This window comes from Gymnodraco acuticeps, unplaced genomic scaffold (genome assembly GCF_902827175.1).
Source record: "Gymnodraco acuticeps unplaced genomic scaffold, fGymAcu1.1, whole genome shotgun sequence".
NCBI lineage: Eukaryota > Metazoa > Chordata > Actinopteri > Perciformes > Bathydraconidae > Gymnodraco > Gymnodraco acuticeps.
In genome coordinates, this window is record NW_022990135.1 from 3,609,002 (window position 1) to 3,624,909 (window position 15,908).

At 43.1% G+C, this 15,908-nt stretch overlaps 2 protein-coding genes across 2 annotated transcripts; one reads left to right on the forward strand and one right to left on the reverse strand.

Annotated features, from left to right (window-relative positions):
* Positions 1 to 600: 600 nt before the first annotated feature.
* On the forward strand, positions 601 to 3,697 carry LOC117546705 (retinol dehydrogenase 7-like). The gene is made up of 5 exons (XM_034217042.1): positions 601 to 713; positions 1,620 to 1,934; positions 2,431 to 2,689; positions 2,778 to 2,941; positions 3,023 to 3,697. The coding sequence occupies exons 2-5, from the start codon at positions 1,622 to 1,624 to the stop codon at positions 3,238 to 3,240; spliced, it is 954 nt and encodes a 317-aa protein (XP_034072933.1). The 5' UTR covers positions 601 to 713; positions 1,620 to 1,621; the 3' UTR covers positions 3,241 to 3,697.
* Positions 3,698 to 4,692: 995 nt separating this feature from the next.
* Positions 4,693 to 8,391, reverse strand: atp5f1b (ATP synthase F1 subunit beta). Its single transcript, XM_034217041.1, has 10 exons — positions 8,235 to 8,391; positions 7,221 to 7,394; positions 6,958 to 7,132; positions 6,648 to 6,769; positions 6,366 to 6,550; positions 6,113 to 6,271; positions 5,854 to 5,976; positions 5,558 to 5,770; positions 5,268 to 5,469; positions 4,693 to 5,153 (listed from the first exon to the last, which is right to left on the reverse strand). The coding sequence occupies exons 1-10, from the start codon at positions 8,335 to 8,337 to the stop codon at positions 5,047 to 5,049; spliced, it is 1,563 nt and encodes a 520-aa protein (XP_034072932.1). The 5' UTR covers positions 8,338 to 8,391; the 3' UTR covers positions 4,693 to 5,046.
* Between the last annotated feature and the right edge of the window lie 7,517 nt (positions 8,392 to 15,908).

Here is a 15,908-nt window from a genome sequence, read left to right on the forward strand (position 1 = left end):
GTAAGTAAGATTTACAATGTAGGAATTTTACTGGTAATGGAGTATTTTAAGGCTGAAGTATTTTTACTTTTACTAAAGGAAAGCATTATTCTACCACCTAGTGTCAATAACATGTGGGAGACCACCCCTCATACAGGAAAAATAATAAATAGCAAAATAAGTAAATAATTGTGGGGTAATAAAATAACACTCTCAGGCCATCACATGTAGTTAGTATGTCAGTTTGTGTATAAATACTACCTAACGTTTGCAGACCAAGAATGACTGTTACGACAAAATCCTTTACTTAAAGTTTGTTTTGTTGTTTTATTGCTTAAGAATTAAATCATTTCATTGGTCTTGTTGCCTTAAAATTAATTAATTGATGTGCAATAACTGGTAGGATTCAGGTACACAATAGTCGTTGCATGGAGTTTGATCTCTTATATTGTGTTACCAGATCTAGTTATACTTTAGTTAGAAAACATGTCTAAAGATTATCTTGCTTGGAAGAGCTGATTATTTCCTAGTTAGTCATTTTTATAATCCGTGTCAGCAGCAGATATACCTTTTCCGGCCGCTGGGTGCCGCCTGTGGAGGTGATCTGTGCGGTGATGCGTTTCTATTGGTGGAGAGGGCTGTTTTTGTCACGTGGTGCAGGCTCCCCCTCGCCTGATATAATCATGTTTATTGGTGAAGGCTGGTCAGAGTCCGGGTAGACGTCTGCTCAACAGGTACGACATTTTCATTGTAGTATTTCACTTCTTGTAAATGTAACTCCTCCATAGATAGAACACTACTAAGGATATCGGCTAAGATAATACCATAATGTGTTCACTCTGTTTGTCAATAGCAAGGAACCGCTAAGTGCGACCGAGAAGAAAATAACAGTTTTGGCGTCATTTTGTGTTCACTTTTTGCACAACACGTTATCAGATACCTATCCAAATAGGAAATAGCATATATGGAGTTAATACTGCATTTAAATACACAATGTAAAGTCGTTAACTTACACCACATCTAATCAGAAATCACCTCTAGTGAACTTTGAAATCAGTTGCGTTCAATAACCGCCCCGTTTTCCCCCTGTCAAATTGCGCAATATGCTCCCAGTTAATGAAGAACGGATTTAAATTACAAGAAATGTAATACCTCCTATGGAAGTTAATGCAAAAAAGGAAGTCAGATAGATAACGTTAGCTTCATTCCTTCTCTAAGTTTATTTAAACATTTTACTATGACACGATTAAAATGCTTCATGGCACTGGTGGAGTAAAAGTCTACTTTCTAGTAATGCATTTATACATAAGAAGCATTTTACTGATGTGCCTCAATGAAGTGGAGATACTTAGGTTTGTATATCCTATATTGGATAATTCAATCTTTCACATTTCATTGCATTTTACAAACCGATCATATGTTTTGAATGGAAAATGTTATCTGCAGAAAAACAAGGTGTAAAAGTACAGTATTTCCTCATCAATGTAGCTGAGATTAAGACGTTTAAACTAAGTCCAAACCCAGGTCTGTTTGTCTGTAAGTATTTGTGTCCTGTAATCACTTAATCACTCAATTAAAATAAGTTTACCTCAAAGGGTAAAGTGCAGTACTACTACAAAATGTCTTCTTTGTTCTTCCAGTCATGTACCTGTACCTCGTGGGGCTACTGCTGTTATACTACGTGTACCGCTGGTTCAGGGAGCTGCCCAGGGTCCCAGACAAGGGCAACAAGTATGTGTACATCACAGGCTGCGACAGCGGCTTTGGAAACCTCCTGGCCCGCCACCTGGACAGCAAGGGCTTCAGAGTGATCGCCTCGTGTTTCAGCGAGAAGGGAGAGGAGGATCTGAGGAAGTCCTGTTCCCCCAACCTGACAACAACACACCTGGATGTGAGGTCCCAGGACAGCGTGGCCAAAGTAGCCGCCATGATCAAGGACAAAGTGGGGGAGCGGGGTGAGTGTCCCTATAGTCATGGACCCCAGAGGAAGTCCACTGACCTTGGCAAAACATGTCACTTTAATAATTTAAGCTCATTTATATAGCAGTTAGACTACAATCAACTCATAAAATGCCCAATTATTAATTGCTAATAATAATTATCAAGCATCTACAGAGGCGGCAGATTGTGATAGAACTTCACAAGTTTACAGTAAGTGACAGTAAGACAACTCGCCAGCTGTTGCAAGAATAAAGTAAACAAAATAAAAATGACCTAGAAACTTTGAATACTTTAATACGAGTGGCGCCGAATGATGGGCATTTAACAAGCATTTACAAGTCCTTCGGCGCCACTCGATGACGTCGTAGTACATGTAACGAGCAGACATTCATCTCATATCAAATGGATCAGCTTGTATTAACACGCTTTGAATTGTTTCCGCCCTCTAGAGATGACTATTTGATGAGTCTTCCAAAAGATCTTATGTTTTATGTATGTGCCCCTCCTCAGGCTTATGGGCTGTAGTGAACAACGCAGGCGTGTCCCTCCCCTCCGGACCCTGTGATTGGCTAACCATCGATGACTACAAGTCCATGCTGGACGTCAACCTGAACGGAGTGATCGCAGTGACCCTGAGCGTGCTGCCCCTCATCAAGAAGGCCAGGGGTCGGGTGGTGAACGTAGCGAGTGTGTTTGGGAGGATCAGTGTCACAGGAGGTCCGTACACTATCTCCAAGTATGGGGTGGAGGCTTTCAACGACAGCCTCAGGTGAAACATTAACTCACAAAATTTATTATTTTGTCACAATATCAGCGCCGTTTGAACACAAACGCTGATTAAAGAAATGTTTACTTAGGTTAAATATGGCACCTTTTGGCGTCAAAGTCCTCTGCATTGAGCCGGGCTTCTTCAAAACAAATGTGACGGACAGTGCTATCCTGACCAAAAACGTGAAGTATCTGTGGGAGAAGATGCCCCAGGAGGTCAGAGATGACTACGGAACGGAGTTTCTCGAAAAATGTAAGTTTGGATCACGGTTTCTTTTCATTTATGCATTTGGTTTGAATTGTTCTATTTATTTCACAAATGTTCCCTCCCTAGCACTAGCGGTATTGAAAGAGAAAGTTGAGAAGATCAGTGACGGAGACCTGATGAAGGTGGTGGGCTGCATGGAGCACGCCGTGTCCGCCGTCCGGCCCCGCCACCGCTACTCCCCCGGCTGGGACGCCAAGCTCTTCTGGCTGCCGCTGTCCTACATGCCCACCTGCGTCTCCGACTACATCATGACCTCTCAAGCCATTCCTATTGCCAAGAAATAATTGTGTGCACTTTTTATGCAATTAAAACATTTCAGGTTTACCAGCGATATTACTGTTTTTTTCTTTTATTGAAGCAAAGAGCAGTAAACCAAACAACGGTAGTCTCAAAATTAAACATAGACAAACAGACTCACTAAGTCTCTTTTGCATTGTGTACACACTTAAGGCCTTATCAGGTGTAGTTTGCCTTTGGCCTGATGATAGGCATGTGTGAAAGGTTAGGGACGAGTGAAACAAAGGGCTCGGTTTTTCTGTGTGTGGCAATATAAAATAGAATTTCAATTATTGTGATAAGGATTGTCCTCTTAATCTAATTGAGAATGCAAAATAATACTATACAAAGCAGCAGAGTGATAATGAGAAGTAAACAATGTTTTTGTGCAACAGGAAGTTATTTCTCAGCGTTAATATCATGTATTGTTTATTACTAATAAATACTTGGAATACATGTTTTGTTGTAAGCCTTCAATGTGGACCTAATTTGAGATGCTTCATTTAATTGTTAAGTAGAACTGCATCATATCATAAGTCAAAGTAACTTAGTGTCCAAAAAAGTAAGACTTTTCCCTCTGAAATGATTACAATACTGTACAAATATTAAGCAGCATAAAATAGTCCAGTAAAGAGCAAGTATGTCAAGATGGAATATAAGTACAGTACTTAAATGTATGCATGTTTAGCAGACTTAACTGTAGCCTGGATTATCATTTTGTATATAAACCAACTAAACCTTCATTTTGTTTTTTACTGTTGCCAGATTTGACAATTTAGAGGTTTCAAAGGCATTTTAGGATCTGAACTGGACTTTATACGTTAGTTGTCACATTTGATTGAAGATTGGAGTGAAAAGGATGGCAGTGAGCAAATCATTCATAGTAATACTGGAATTACTGGATGTTTTAGTTAGCATTTGTGAAGTAGGCATACAGATACTGTGATAACCCTGAAGTAATAACTAATAATGTATTCCAAATTACTTACAAGCGAGCAAATAGTTCAGTTATCCCACAGACAATGGAATCAGACTCAATATTAAAAAAAATCTGCATATTGAATGAATACAAAACCTTTTAATTGCTTCTGCAGAGCAAGCAGAGTTATTACACAGCAAACAGGATTTTCTATCCCTATATAATCCGGCTAGTCTAAATCTACGGCCTGAGGTCAGACTCCAATATAGAATTTCCAGTCGAGTCTGCTCCACAAAGGAATAAAGTAATCAAAGGCATTTCCACGAATGCCTATACATATTTAATGTGTGAAGGGGTTTAAATGGCATTGTTGGCCATGGACACTTGAGTAAATAATACATGCCATTATTATATTATATCATCTGTATGCACAACTATATAAAACCTGCAGTTGGTATTCTATTAAGCTGAACCAGTCAGAAGGGAATGTTTTGTTCCACCTGTTTGTTATCCCTTAAAGTTTAAACAACCACTCATCCACTTGGTTTGTCCACCGTTTTATTTCAGCACGTGACAATCTGCAACCTGCAACACAGTTCAGATAACTCAACATGACCAAGACTGCCATCTTGTGTTCAGAGTGGATTACAGCAACTTCATGGAATCCACCATTAGGAACAAGATTCTCAACTACAACCTTTAAGCATCTAGTAAATACAGTTGACAAGTTGTTTTGTGTAAAGACAGTGTTTTATTCCATCTTCCATTGGAAACATTAAATAGAACTTTTCAGGATGACTAGACAGGTACATTTGTATTTTGACATGTTTTACAAACCAAGTGCTCCTAACCGCAGAACCCCTCTTCTTTTTCCTTCTTATTTTCTCACAGATGTTTAGTCTTTGTTTGCGTGCTCCTCAGCCAGCTTCTGTGCCTTCTCAACGACCTCCTCGATGGCGCCCACCATGTAGAAGGCCTGCTCGGGCAGACTGTCGTACTCACCTACAGGGGACAGGTACCAAAGAAATCAGTACTTCAAATAGGAAGATGAGGCACAATCTAGAAAAGTGTGAATTATTAAGTACTTTATACAAGTGACGGATCTTCTACACTTACCGGCAAGAATGCTCTTGAAGCCCTTGATGGTCTCCTTGAGGGGCACCAGCTTGCCCATGTGACCGGTGAAGACCTCGGCCACCTGGAAGGGCTGGGACAGGAAACGCTGGATCTTACGGGCACGAGCCACTGTCAGTTTGTCCTCCTCAGACAACTCATCCATACCCAGGATGGCAATGATATCCTGCAGGGACTTGTAGTCCTAGAGGAAGAAAGTAGAACTCGTTAGCCTGATACCATTTTTTAGTCCTAAACTATATTTATAAAAAGATAATTATTAAGTCCCAAACCTGAAGGATTTTCTGCACATTACGGGCGATCTCGTAGTGCTCTGTTCCGACGATGTTGGGGTCCATGATACGGGAGGTTGAATCCAGGGGATCCACAGCGGGGTAGATACCCAGCTCAGCGATGGCACGGGACAACACAGTGGTGGCGTCCAAGTGAGCGAAGGTGGTGGCGGGGGCAGGGTCAGTCAAATCGTCAGCGGGCACATAGATGGCCTGGTGGAGAGGATCGAGACTCAGTTCATATTTAAAAAGAACATTTCCATTTGAGTGTCCATCTTTACAGTTTCAAAGTTTACCTGCACAGATGTGATTGATCCCTTCTTGGTGGTGGTGATTCTCTCCTGCATGGTTCCCATGTCAGTGGCCAGAGTGGGCTGGTAACCCACAGCGGAGGGGATACGACCCAGCAGGGCAGACACCTGAGAGGTAAGAGCTTTGGTTATTATCGAGTCACATTTAAGATCTGTAGCAGAGTTTAAAAGTAACAATCCCAATTAACTGCCATTACAAATATGTATTGTTATCCTACTGACAGACATGGAGGTTAGTACAGACCTCAGAGCCAGCCTGTGTGAATCGGAAGATGTTGTCAATGAAGAGCAGCACATCCTGACCCTCCTGATCACGGAAGTACTCTGCTACGCTCAGACCAGTCAGAGCCACTCTGGCGCGGGCGCCTGGGGGCTCGTTCATCTGTCCGTACACCAGCGCCACCTAGAAGAGACAACAATAAAAGGTGAGGGGATGATGTTTGCTTCAAAATGTCTTATTTCAAGTTTCAATTTCCAGTAGTTGCCTAAACCCTCACCTTGGAGGAGTTGTCTTTCAGGTTGATGACACCGGACTCAATCATTTCATGGTACAAGTCGTTTCCCTCACGGGTACGCTCGCCCACACCGGCAAACACAGAGTAACCACCATGGGCCTTGGCAACGTTGTTAATCAGCTCCATGATCAACACAGTCTTGCCCACACCAGCACCACCGAACAGACCTGAGAAATTAAAGATTTGTTTTATTACAAAAAAATGAAGGAGTTTGCTTCAGTTATTCCAGTTTAAAAGCCTAAATATTTATGTGTAAGCACATACCGATCTTTCCTCCCTTGGCGTATGGGGCCAGCAGGTCCACCACCTTGATGCCAGTCACCAGAATCTCCTGCTCCACACTCATGTCTGTGAACTCGGGGGCTTCAGCATGGATGGGTGCAGTGCTATGGGAGGAAAGCAAAAACATTTTCAGCTATTTAAAGAGTACAAATTAATGCAAACCAATATTTATGTTTTCAAAGTCCTTGTCCTGCTCTCAAATTCACTTCGTAAATATTTTTGACATTTGTAAAAAAAAATATATATATATTTAATATCATATATGCAATTGTGTTTTTATAAGTGAACTCACTGCTTGGTGGTGATGGGACCCCTCTCGTCGATGGGCTCACCGATGACATTCATGATCCTGCCCAGAGTCTCGGGACCCACTGGGATTCTGATGGGGGCGCCAGTGTCCAGAACCCTCTGTCCACGGACCAGACCCTCGGTACCGTCCATGGCAATGGTACGCACGGTGTTCTCACCTAAACAAACATTTGTTTAGTTTAGTGTCCACTGTAGAAATGTAAGCCCCCACTTACAAGACTGAAGGTTAAAGTTCAAGTGGCTCACCAAGATGCTGTGCCACCTCCAGGACTAGCCTGTTCTCGCGGCCGGCTACTTCCAGGGCATTGAGGATGGGAGGAAGGTCCTCGTCGAACTGGACGTCGACGACGGCACCGATGACAGCCACAATGCGACCGGAGGCGGCTGCAGCAGCGGCGACAGGTGCGACATAGTCTCTGCCTGTAGAGTAAACAGTAGCTCAGTGTCATGACCTTGTCAGGCCAGTGTATTCAAACATGCCATCCTTCCCGTTAAATAGCACCGGAAAGGGACAACTGCGTGTCTGCGGTCCTTCTCAATGTCAAGTAATTGCTGTCGGGCAAACTAAGCTTTTAAAAACATAAAATGATCGAGTAACGCCCTCTTAAACAATCGATAAGATTAACGTAACTTCTGTGAGATCCAATGTATTAATCAGTGCAAACGCTAAGAAGGTATTTCCTGACTTAATACAACTAACGTGGAATGACCGATGAATGAAGTCTAATTACTTCGAGCTAACATGGCTAATGTGACATCGGCTAATGACAAACGCAGGACATTGAAAGGCAAGTACCTTTATGATCAACCCTACTCGTTATTCTTATACTGTTTGTATATTAATGTAATGATATTGTGGATAAACATGAAAGGTGTCTTTCTGCATTGCTAATCTACTTGCCAGACCTTGCTAAAACGTAACAAGTAATGCTAAGTTAGCAGGCTCTGATGGCAGCCTCATGTCATTACATAAAGGTCATTGATGCAAGCACAAGAAAAACACAGCCTGGATATTTTCCTTTGCATGACATGTGTCAACATGAACATAAATGCATAAGTGTACCCATACAAACGTTTGCAATTAGTCCAACAGATTTAAAATCAGACATATTAATGTTAAGGCCTGCTATGGCAGCCTGCATGATGCTACCGATAGCTAGCTAAAATTAGCATTGCCCCTGCCCTTCCCTGACAGGCTGGTAAATGCGTGTTTTACTTATTGCGAATTAGCTGAAACGCTCCATTGCATGCAGGACTTACGTGAGAGTACGGCTGGAGATCCAGCGAGGGCCTTAAGGGGCGCGACCCCCGGCTTAAGAGCCTGCAGTGCTCCGGTGCAGCAGCGTCCCACAGCTCCCAACATTGTCAAAATGGCTGAAGGTGTAAAGAGACGGAGGAACTTGCGGCTTTATAATGAATGGCCGAGGGGGTGAACTGCGCATGCGTGCTACGTAAGAAACGCTGTTATGGGCATGCGCAGAAGTTAAGCTCCACCAGCTGACATTCTGCCCTCCAGAGCTGCAGAGGAAATGTGACGACTGCTGAATGACACTACAAACAAAAGGTGGCATATAATAGGAATTACCATTGATATCAGTTCTTTAGTTATTGCAGATTTTGGAACAAATGGTTTGAGCATCCTTAGGGTGTCACCAAACCTTTTGTACACAATGTCTCATGTCAGTGGAAGTTAAGTGTTCAGCTCCTCCCCTAACATTTGTTCTTCATGTCTGAAGACTTGTTGCTTGGGTCACAGGACAGTGTCCTCAATCCCCAGATCAATTGCTTACAACTCCTCAGTTGTTTCCTTGTTCCATCTGCTTGTGTTCACAGAACTAGAAATTAATAACAACATCATTATCTATGCTATTTACCTTAACAAAAGGTGTCAGCTGACTTCACCATGTCAGTTTAGTACACTTAAAGGTATATTGTTTGAAATGGGGTTGTATAAGAATCTAATCCATAGTCAAGGCATTACATAAGTGATCAGGGGCGTACAAAAACTGATTTTAGCCTCTTAAAAAGTACCCAACAAGAAATGCATCAGTTGTTGTGTACACTATATTTAGAATATTTCAAGCAGGCCTTTGCGAGGGGGGTGCCATTAGCTTTGCCCTCTGCAGAGCTGCCAGACTCCATTGACAAAAGCAGTCATTGTACTTTGCAGAACACAGGGGTTCTCTCAATTGTTTGTTTGTTTTTGTTATTGTGTGACTTTGGTGAAACTTAACCAATTCAAAGTAAATTATCTAAACTGATTTACCAGTACTCCGCTCCACAACTTTTTAGAGGAATAAATTGTACTTTTTACTCCTCTTCATTTGTGGGACGGCTGCAGTTCAAATGGATTGTTCCCAAAAAGTTAAGATATGACAATGACATGTTATTATTATTATTTTTAATAAACCATTACAATTTTAAGTATGATACAATATATACAAGGACATTCAAATATATAAGCGAAAACTATTTTTGGGTTTTAATATTTGACTGTTAATGCACTTTTAAACTTGTATTGATGATTGTTTACTTTCAATCAATCAATCAATGTTTATGTATACAGCCCAATATCACACATGTTACATTTGTCTCAGTGGACTTCACAGTTTGTACAGAATATCAGTATGACAATACGACACTAGGGCGGGTCATACTCAGGTGCCAACATGAATCTGAAGGAAATCCTAACATGAGGGGTGTCTAAATGATGTGCTTTTTTATGGGGAATTCAAATATGAGCTTATTTTTTGGATAGGATAACTCTAACCTACATCGTTTTGTATTTCTAAATTGGCAATTTTACCCTTTCGAACCTCTATATACAGTAAGATAGTAAAATATATATAAGGGAAATAATTTATATTGACAAAGCCAAATCCTTTTTACATATATATTAACAGGTGAACTGCATATATATAACTGGATAAGATTACAAAGATCAATCTTCTGACTTCTTGAACTTTGCCAGGTTGCACAAGTCCTGCTTTGACTCATTCTTGGACATCAGTCTCCTGCTGGTCTCCTGAGCTCTGATCCCTCCATCCCTCTTTTCCTGTGAGAAGTACTTAGCCGAAGCCTCGGTCACCATTTTAACAACCCTCTCAATGCTTTGAGTATGGCAAGGCCAGTTGAGTACCTCCATGGGGGTTTTGATGACGTTTTTCACCTCCGAGGTGCTTAGCAAGCAGGTGAGAGGTGGCTCTGTGTGACGAAGGTAACTTCGTTTTGCACTTTATTAGCGTGATTGCACAGTGCCGTTTGGCATGGCATATTTGCACATTTTATGTAATTTATACAAATTATTGAGATAGTATTTATTAAAGGATTAAACCGTATTGATTGAAATGTCGTCTGGCAGGTGCTGGTCGGGTCCTCGGCTCCACCTGACAAGATAGGGGAGTTAGCGAGAGCGCCGAAAGTGCTTATGCTGGTGTAGAATGACAGCGGTTAAGAATAATCCGGGTGCAAATAATATGTGGGGGTGTAGACATCATAGCGTTAAGTGGCATTAATTGTTCAAGTGCTGACTGCGTTTAGTTGGGTTTGTATGTGTGTACTTCTGTTCAGTTATATGTTTGTGTTTGAAAAGTGTTCCCCCGGACATTCTGCCTCTGCCTCCTTGCTTGGTCGGGCCGCTCAATTGTCAGCGTCACACTCTGACACACCTTCTGACCAGCTGATCAGGTCCTGACAGAGGAGTCCCCCAGCTGAGTGTCTGGGTCCCCCTCTCCCCTAATGGCCAGGAATCTCTCCACCCCCTCAATTCTCTCCTTCTGATCCTCAGAGCACAGCAGTGTTTGGAGGATGGCTTCACTGTGGGCATATCAAGCAGATCTTCTCACAGTTGGCATCACAAGGTCCAGCACCTCCTTCCTCTGGGACTTGAGGCAGTCCAGCTGAAACAGGATGTGCCTAGGCTCACTAGCAACACTGTAGTGTTCTTCTTTGATCTTTGCAGGAAAAGATTGGTCACTGCCCTCAGCTTCCATCATCACATTTGTCAGGTCAATCCGCCCATCAAAGAGGATGCAGGAGATCCCCCCATCTCCTCAAACTCTTCTCCCAGCTCTCTCATCAACTTTTCCTGTGCTCTCGATCACTTTACTTGTGTTGTCTTCTGTGATTACATTACATTTCATTTAGCTGACGCTTTTATCCAAAGCGACTTACAATTACCAATTACAGGGACATTCTCCCTGGAGTAACTAAGGGCTAAGTGCCTTACTCAAGGGCACACTAGTGGTGGTGTTCCTGGCGGAACTCACAACCTTCCAATCTTCAGCCCACCTCACTATCCATTAGACCACCACTATCCCTGTGATGATTCCTGCATCAATTAGAGCTGCAGTTGGTCTCAGCCCTATGCCATACCTTACAAGCGCAATATTTGGAATATCATCATAGTTTTTCTGTACTTTTGTTGAAGCTGCAGGCTCAGGTTCAGTTTCAGGGAAGAGCTCAACTTCAGGGACAAACTCATCTTCAGCAACACTCTCCAATTCCAGATCCTCATCACCATCTGCCAAACATCTCTTAACATCCTTCCTGGCTGCCTTGTCTGCTGCTGCAGCATTTTCCTCCTTGCTCCTTCTTCTTTCCTCAGCCATCCCCTGCCTTTCCAATGTCCCCACCTGTCTCTTGTGCTCCTGCAGATCAGGGGCCCCCATTTGGTGGGGCCCTTTACTTCCAACCTTCTCTTTCTGTCCCTTGATGTATGCAAGATCTTTTAAAGGAATCCTTTTCTCTCTGCTGCAGGAACACTTAATGTGGGCTTGGATCACACAGCCATTACAGCCTCCCCTCTCACAACTGCTAATCTGACACTTGCAAGTCAACATATCAAATAATGGGTCTAACTTGACACTGAATCTCTCTTTGGCATCAAGTTTGCCCTTCCCAAGGGAACACGTCACTGCCTGATTCCAGACCTCCTTGAGCTTGGACATGATGGTCACCTTTTCATTAATAACAGGTGGCTTGAAAAGAGCATTCGCTTTGGACCACTGACCAATCAGACCAGGGAAGATGTCACCCACCAGCTGGTCCGCCTGGTAGTTCCTCCTGTCGTCTTTACTTTGATCCCTCAAGTAGATGCCATACCTCAGGATATCCCTCACAGTTGGCGGTTCAGACACCAACAGCTCTCGCCCAGTGCCAACAAGATTACTCAAATGAGAAGTAGATTTTGCCCTTGTTTTGACTTGAGCCATTTCAACTAGTTCACACTGATACACAAGTAAGTTTCAATTCCTGTAAGTTTCACTTCAGACAGGATCATAAAAGCCCTGACTTCAAAATAAAAGCCCCCCAAAGTTTAAAGGGGAACATGGGAGAAACCTCAGGGAGAGCAACAGAGGAGGGATCCCTCTCCCAGGACGGTCAGACGTGCAATAGATGCCGTGTGTAAATTGAAGAGATAATACATTTTACAGCGTAGGTAGACCAGATGTTAGGAAATGCATGTGTCTGTAATAAGAAGATGAATCCACGAGGATGTCAACAATCCTGTGGGAGCTATCAGGGAAGTAGTATGATGAGAGTCAGGCAGGACCACAGTGACTGGTTCAGCCACGACTCGAAGTCCAGGACTCAGGATCCAGGATCCAGGACTCAAGATCCAGGACTCGGGATCCAGGACACAGGATCCAGGACTCAGGATCCAGGACTCAGGATCCAGGACCACAGCAACAGGCACAACCACAACTCAGGATCCAGGGCTCGCGATCCAGGACTCAGGATCCAGGGCTCGCGATCCAGGACTCAGGATCCAGGGCTCGCGATCCAGGACTCAGGATCCAGGGCTCGCGATCCAGGACTCAGGATCCAGGACTCAGGATCCAGGACCACAGCAACAGGCACAACCACGACTCAGGATCCAGGGCTCGCGATCTAGGACTCAGGATGCAGGACTCAGGATCCAGGACTCAGGATCCAGGACCACAGCAACAGGCACAACCACGACTCAGGATTCAGGGCTCAGGATGCAGGACTCAGGATGCAGGACTCAGGATGCAGGACTCAGGATGCAGGACTCAGGATCCAGGACTCAGGATTCAGGACTCAGGATCCAGGACTCGGGATCCAGGACACAGGATCCAGGACTCAGGATCCAGGACTCAGGATCCAGGACCACAGCAACAGGCACAACCACAACTCAGGATCCAGGGCTCGCGATCCAGGACTCAGGATCCAGGGCTCGCGATCCAGGACTCAGGATCCAGGGCTCGCGATCCAGGACTCAGGATCCAGGGCTCGCGATCCAGGACTCAGGATCCAGGACTCAGGATCCAGGACCACAGCAACAGGCACAACCACGACTCAGGATCCAGGGCTCGCGATCTAGGACTCAGGATGCAGGACTCAGGATCCAGGACTCAGGATCCAGGACCACAGCAACAGGCACAACCACGACTCAGGATTCAGGGCTCAGGATGCAGGACTCAGGATGCAGGACTCAGGATGCAGGACTCAGGATGCAGGACTCAGGATCCAGGACTCAGGATTCAGGACTCAGGATCCAGGACCACAGCAACAGGCACAACCACGACTCAGGATCCAGGACTCAGGATCCAGGACCACAGCAACAGGCACAACCACGACTCAGGATCCAGGACTCGCGATCCAAGACTCAGGATCCAGGACTCAGGATCCAGGACCACAGCAACAGGCACAACCAGGACTCAGGATCCAGGACTCAGGATCCAGGGCTCGCGATCCAGGACTCAGGATCCAGGTCTCAGGATGCAGGACTCAGGATCCAGGACTCAGGATCCAGGACCACAGCAACAGGCACAACCACAACTCAGGATCCAGGACTAAGGATCCAGGACCACAGCAACAGGATCAGCCACGACTCAGGATCCCGGCGTAGATAGACACCAAAAAGAAACTGGGGGAAGCTGGGTTATTCGGAACATGAGAGTACACAGGTTTATATATACAGTCTATGCTACAGACAGAGAGAAGGAAGAAGTAAGATGTCCCCCGACAAACTAAGCCTATAGCAGCAAAACTAGGGGCTGAATCTAATCAGCCCTAACTATAAGCTTTATCAAAAAGGAAGGTCTTAAGCGCACTCTTAAAAACGGATAGGGTGTCTGCCGCCCGAACACAAACTGGAAGCTGATTCCACAAAAGTGGAGCTTGATAAGAAAAGGCTCTGGCTCCCATTGTACTTTTAGAGACTCTAGGAACAACCAACAACCCTGCATTCTTGGAACGCAATGCCCTAGTAGGACAGTAGGGTATATTTAAGGTAAGATGGTGCCTGCCCATTAAGGGCACTTTTAGTGCTGAGTGAATACAAGTAATGGTTTAAACCGTTATACGAAGTCTGCAATATTTATTAAAAGTGCATTTTATTCTAATCCCAGAGTAACCAATAAACATGCTTATTATTATTGTTTAGAGAAAAAAAAATTGAAAGATGATGAAAGTTTAAAATAATACAAATGTCATTCTTTAGCTTTACTTTCTTACAGTAATTAGATTAAATATTTAAGTTAAAGAAATAATACCACAACATGAAATCCATAATTACTCAATTTAGTAGCAAGTATTATAGACAACATGTACAACAAATATTACAAGTTTAATAGAATAGTTCCCCTTTTGCATACAATGGACTGTTTAGTTAAACATATAACGTTCACATTTAAAAAAAAACATATTCTATATATAACTGAAGTTTAGAAAGGTGCTTCTTTCAGTCTAGACATTTTGAAATGAGAAAGCAGGCTGAAACCCAGGTGGGATTAATAGCACTAATGATGTCTCCCTGCAGGCTTCCTGGCACAGTTCATGGAACAGTGTTTTCCTGAAATCAAAAACGGTCATTTTGTATTTCTTTAAAATAACTACTATTTTTCTCAATTGCTTTGGCTCATGTTTGAAAAAAGCTGAACACTCTAAGACTGTAAGTGCAATTGTTCTTATTGTTAGATGAAACATCACAACTTTATTGCATGCAGTTAAGGCAGTAACTGACTAGGCCGATGCCACCTAAATGAAAAGGTATTTTGTGATTGTGCAAGTTGCACTAGTACAAACATTTCCTTGTTTTTATACCAATGTATCTGATATACAAGATTTCTGTTGACACTGACAGCTTACTGTACTCTACGAATGTCAGACTTCTCTACCTAAATTCCTATCACATTGGCATTTTTAGATTTCCTATTTCAACAGTATCTGCTAAACGAGTACTTTTACTTTTGGTACATTAAGTATATTTTGATGCTAATACGTTTGTACTTTTACTTGAGACAACTTTTGAATGCAGGACTTTTAGTTGTAACGGAGTATTCCTACACTCTGGTACTTCTAATTTGACTAAGTACCAGATCTGAGTACCACCAAGTTCCACTTCTTTCTACCAGACTAGTATTTTCTTTTAGAGTTTAGGATGCAGCAAGTGTGCATTTCAAGCTAGGAGAGGTACAACCACCATGTGAACACTAGAGGGCGCTGCTGTATTGACAGAGACAGAATGTGCAAAGGAAGTTTTTTGTGCAAGTTTGTGTGAGTGTGTGCGTTTCTGACAAGTGTAATGCTTGTTCTTGCTTGCGGGCTTAAATCCGTAAATCGTCTTAGCCTAATTTAAAAGCATAATGTAAACATTGCAAAGAATACCCTATGGTAGAATTGTATGTAGCAGATTCACTATAATTACACAAATCAGTCTGTGTGTTTAGGGGAAATTCTCCTTTTAATGTGTTCCTTAAATGTAGTTTGTTTATTACTGGTACTGATTGAACAAGGCTTGGCACCACTGCTCTTACCCACATATGATTATCCGACTGTCTGCAGGCACCCTATCATCTCTACTAGTCTGTATTTGTCTGCGAAAACACAGCACATATTTGGATTACACATCCTGTGAATGACAAACTAAAGAGTGATGACTGAGAACACTTTGTGTTGGCAGGCTTT

What these genes read in the sequence shown, in the direction of transcription:
- LOC117546705 (XM_034217042.1), top strand. Translation starts at nt 1,622, where the DNA reads ATGTACCTGTACCTCGTGGGGCTACTGCTGTTATACTACGTGTACCGC. An exon ending in GGACAAAGTGGGGGAGCGGG is followed by an intron (nt 1,935 to 2,430) that starts GTGAGTGTCCCT and finishes GCCCCTCCTCAG; the next exon opens with GCTTATGGGCTGTAGTGAAC. An exon ending in AACGGAGTTTCTCGAAAAAT is followed by an intron (nt 2,942 to 3,022) that starts GTAAGTTTGGAT and finishes TTCCCTCCCTAG; the next exon opens with CACTAGCGGTATTGAAAGAG.
- atp5f1b (XM_034217041.1), bottom strand. Translation starts at nt 8,337, where the DNA reads ATGTTGGGAGCTGTGGGACGCTGCTGCACCGGAGCACTGCAGGCTCTT. An exon ending in GGAGGTGGCACAGCATCTTG is followed by an intron (nt 7,133 to 7,220) that starts GTGAGCCACTTG and finishes ATGTTTGTTTAG; the next exon opens with GTGAGAACACCGTGCGTACC. An exon ending in ATGTGCAGAAAATCCTTCAG is followed by an intron (nt 5,470 to 5,557) that starts GTTTGGGACTTA and finishes TTCTTCCTCTAG; the next exon opens with GACTACAAGTCCCTGCAGGA.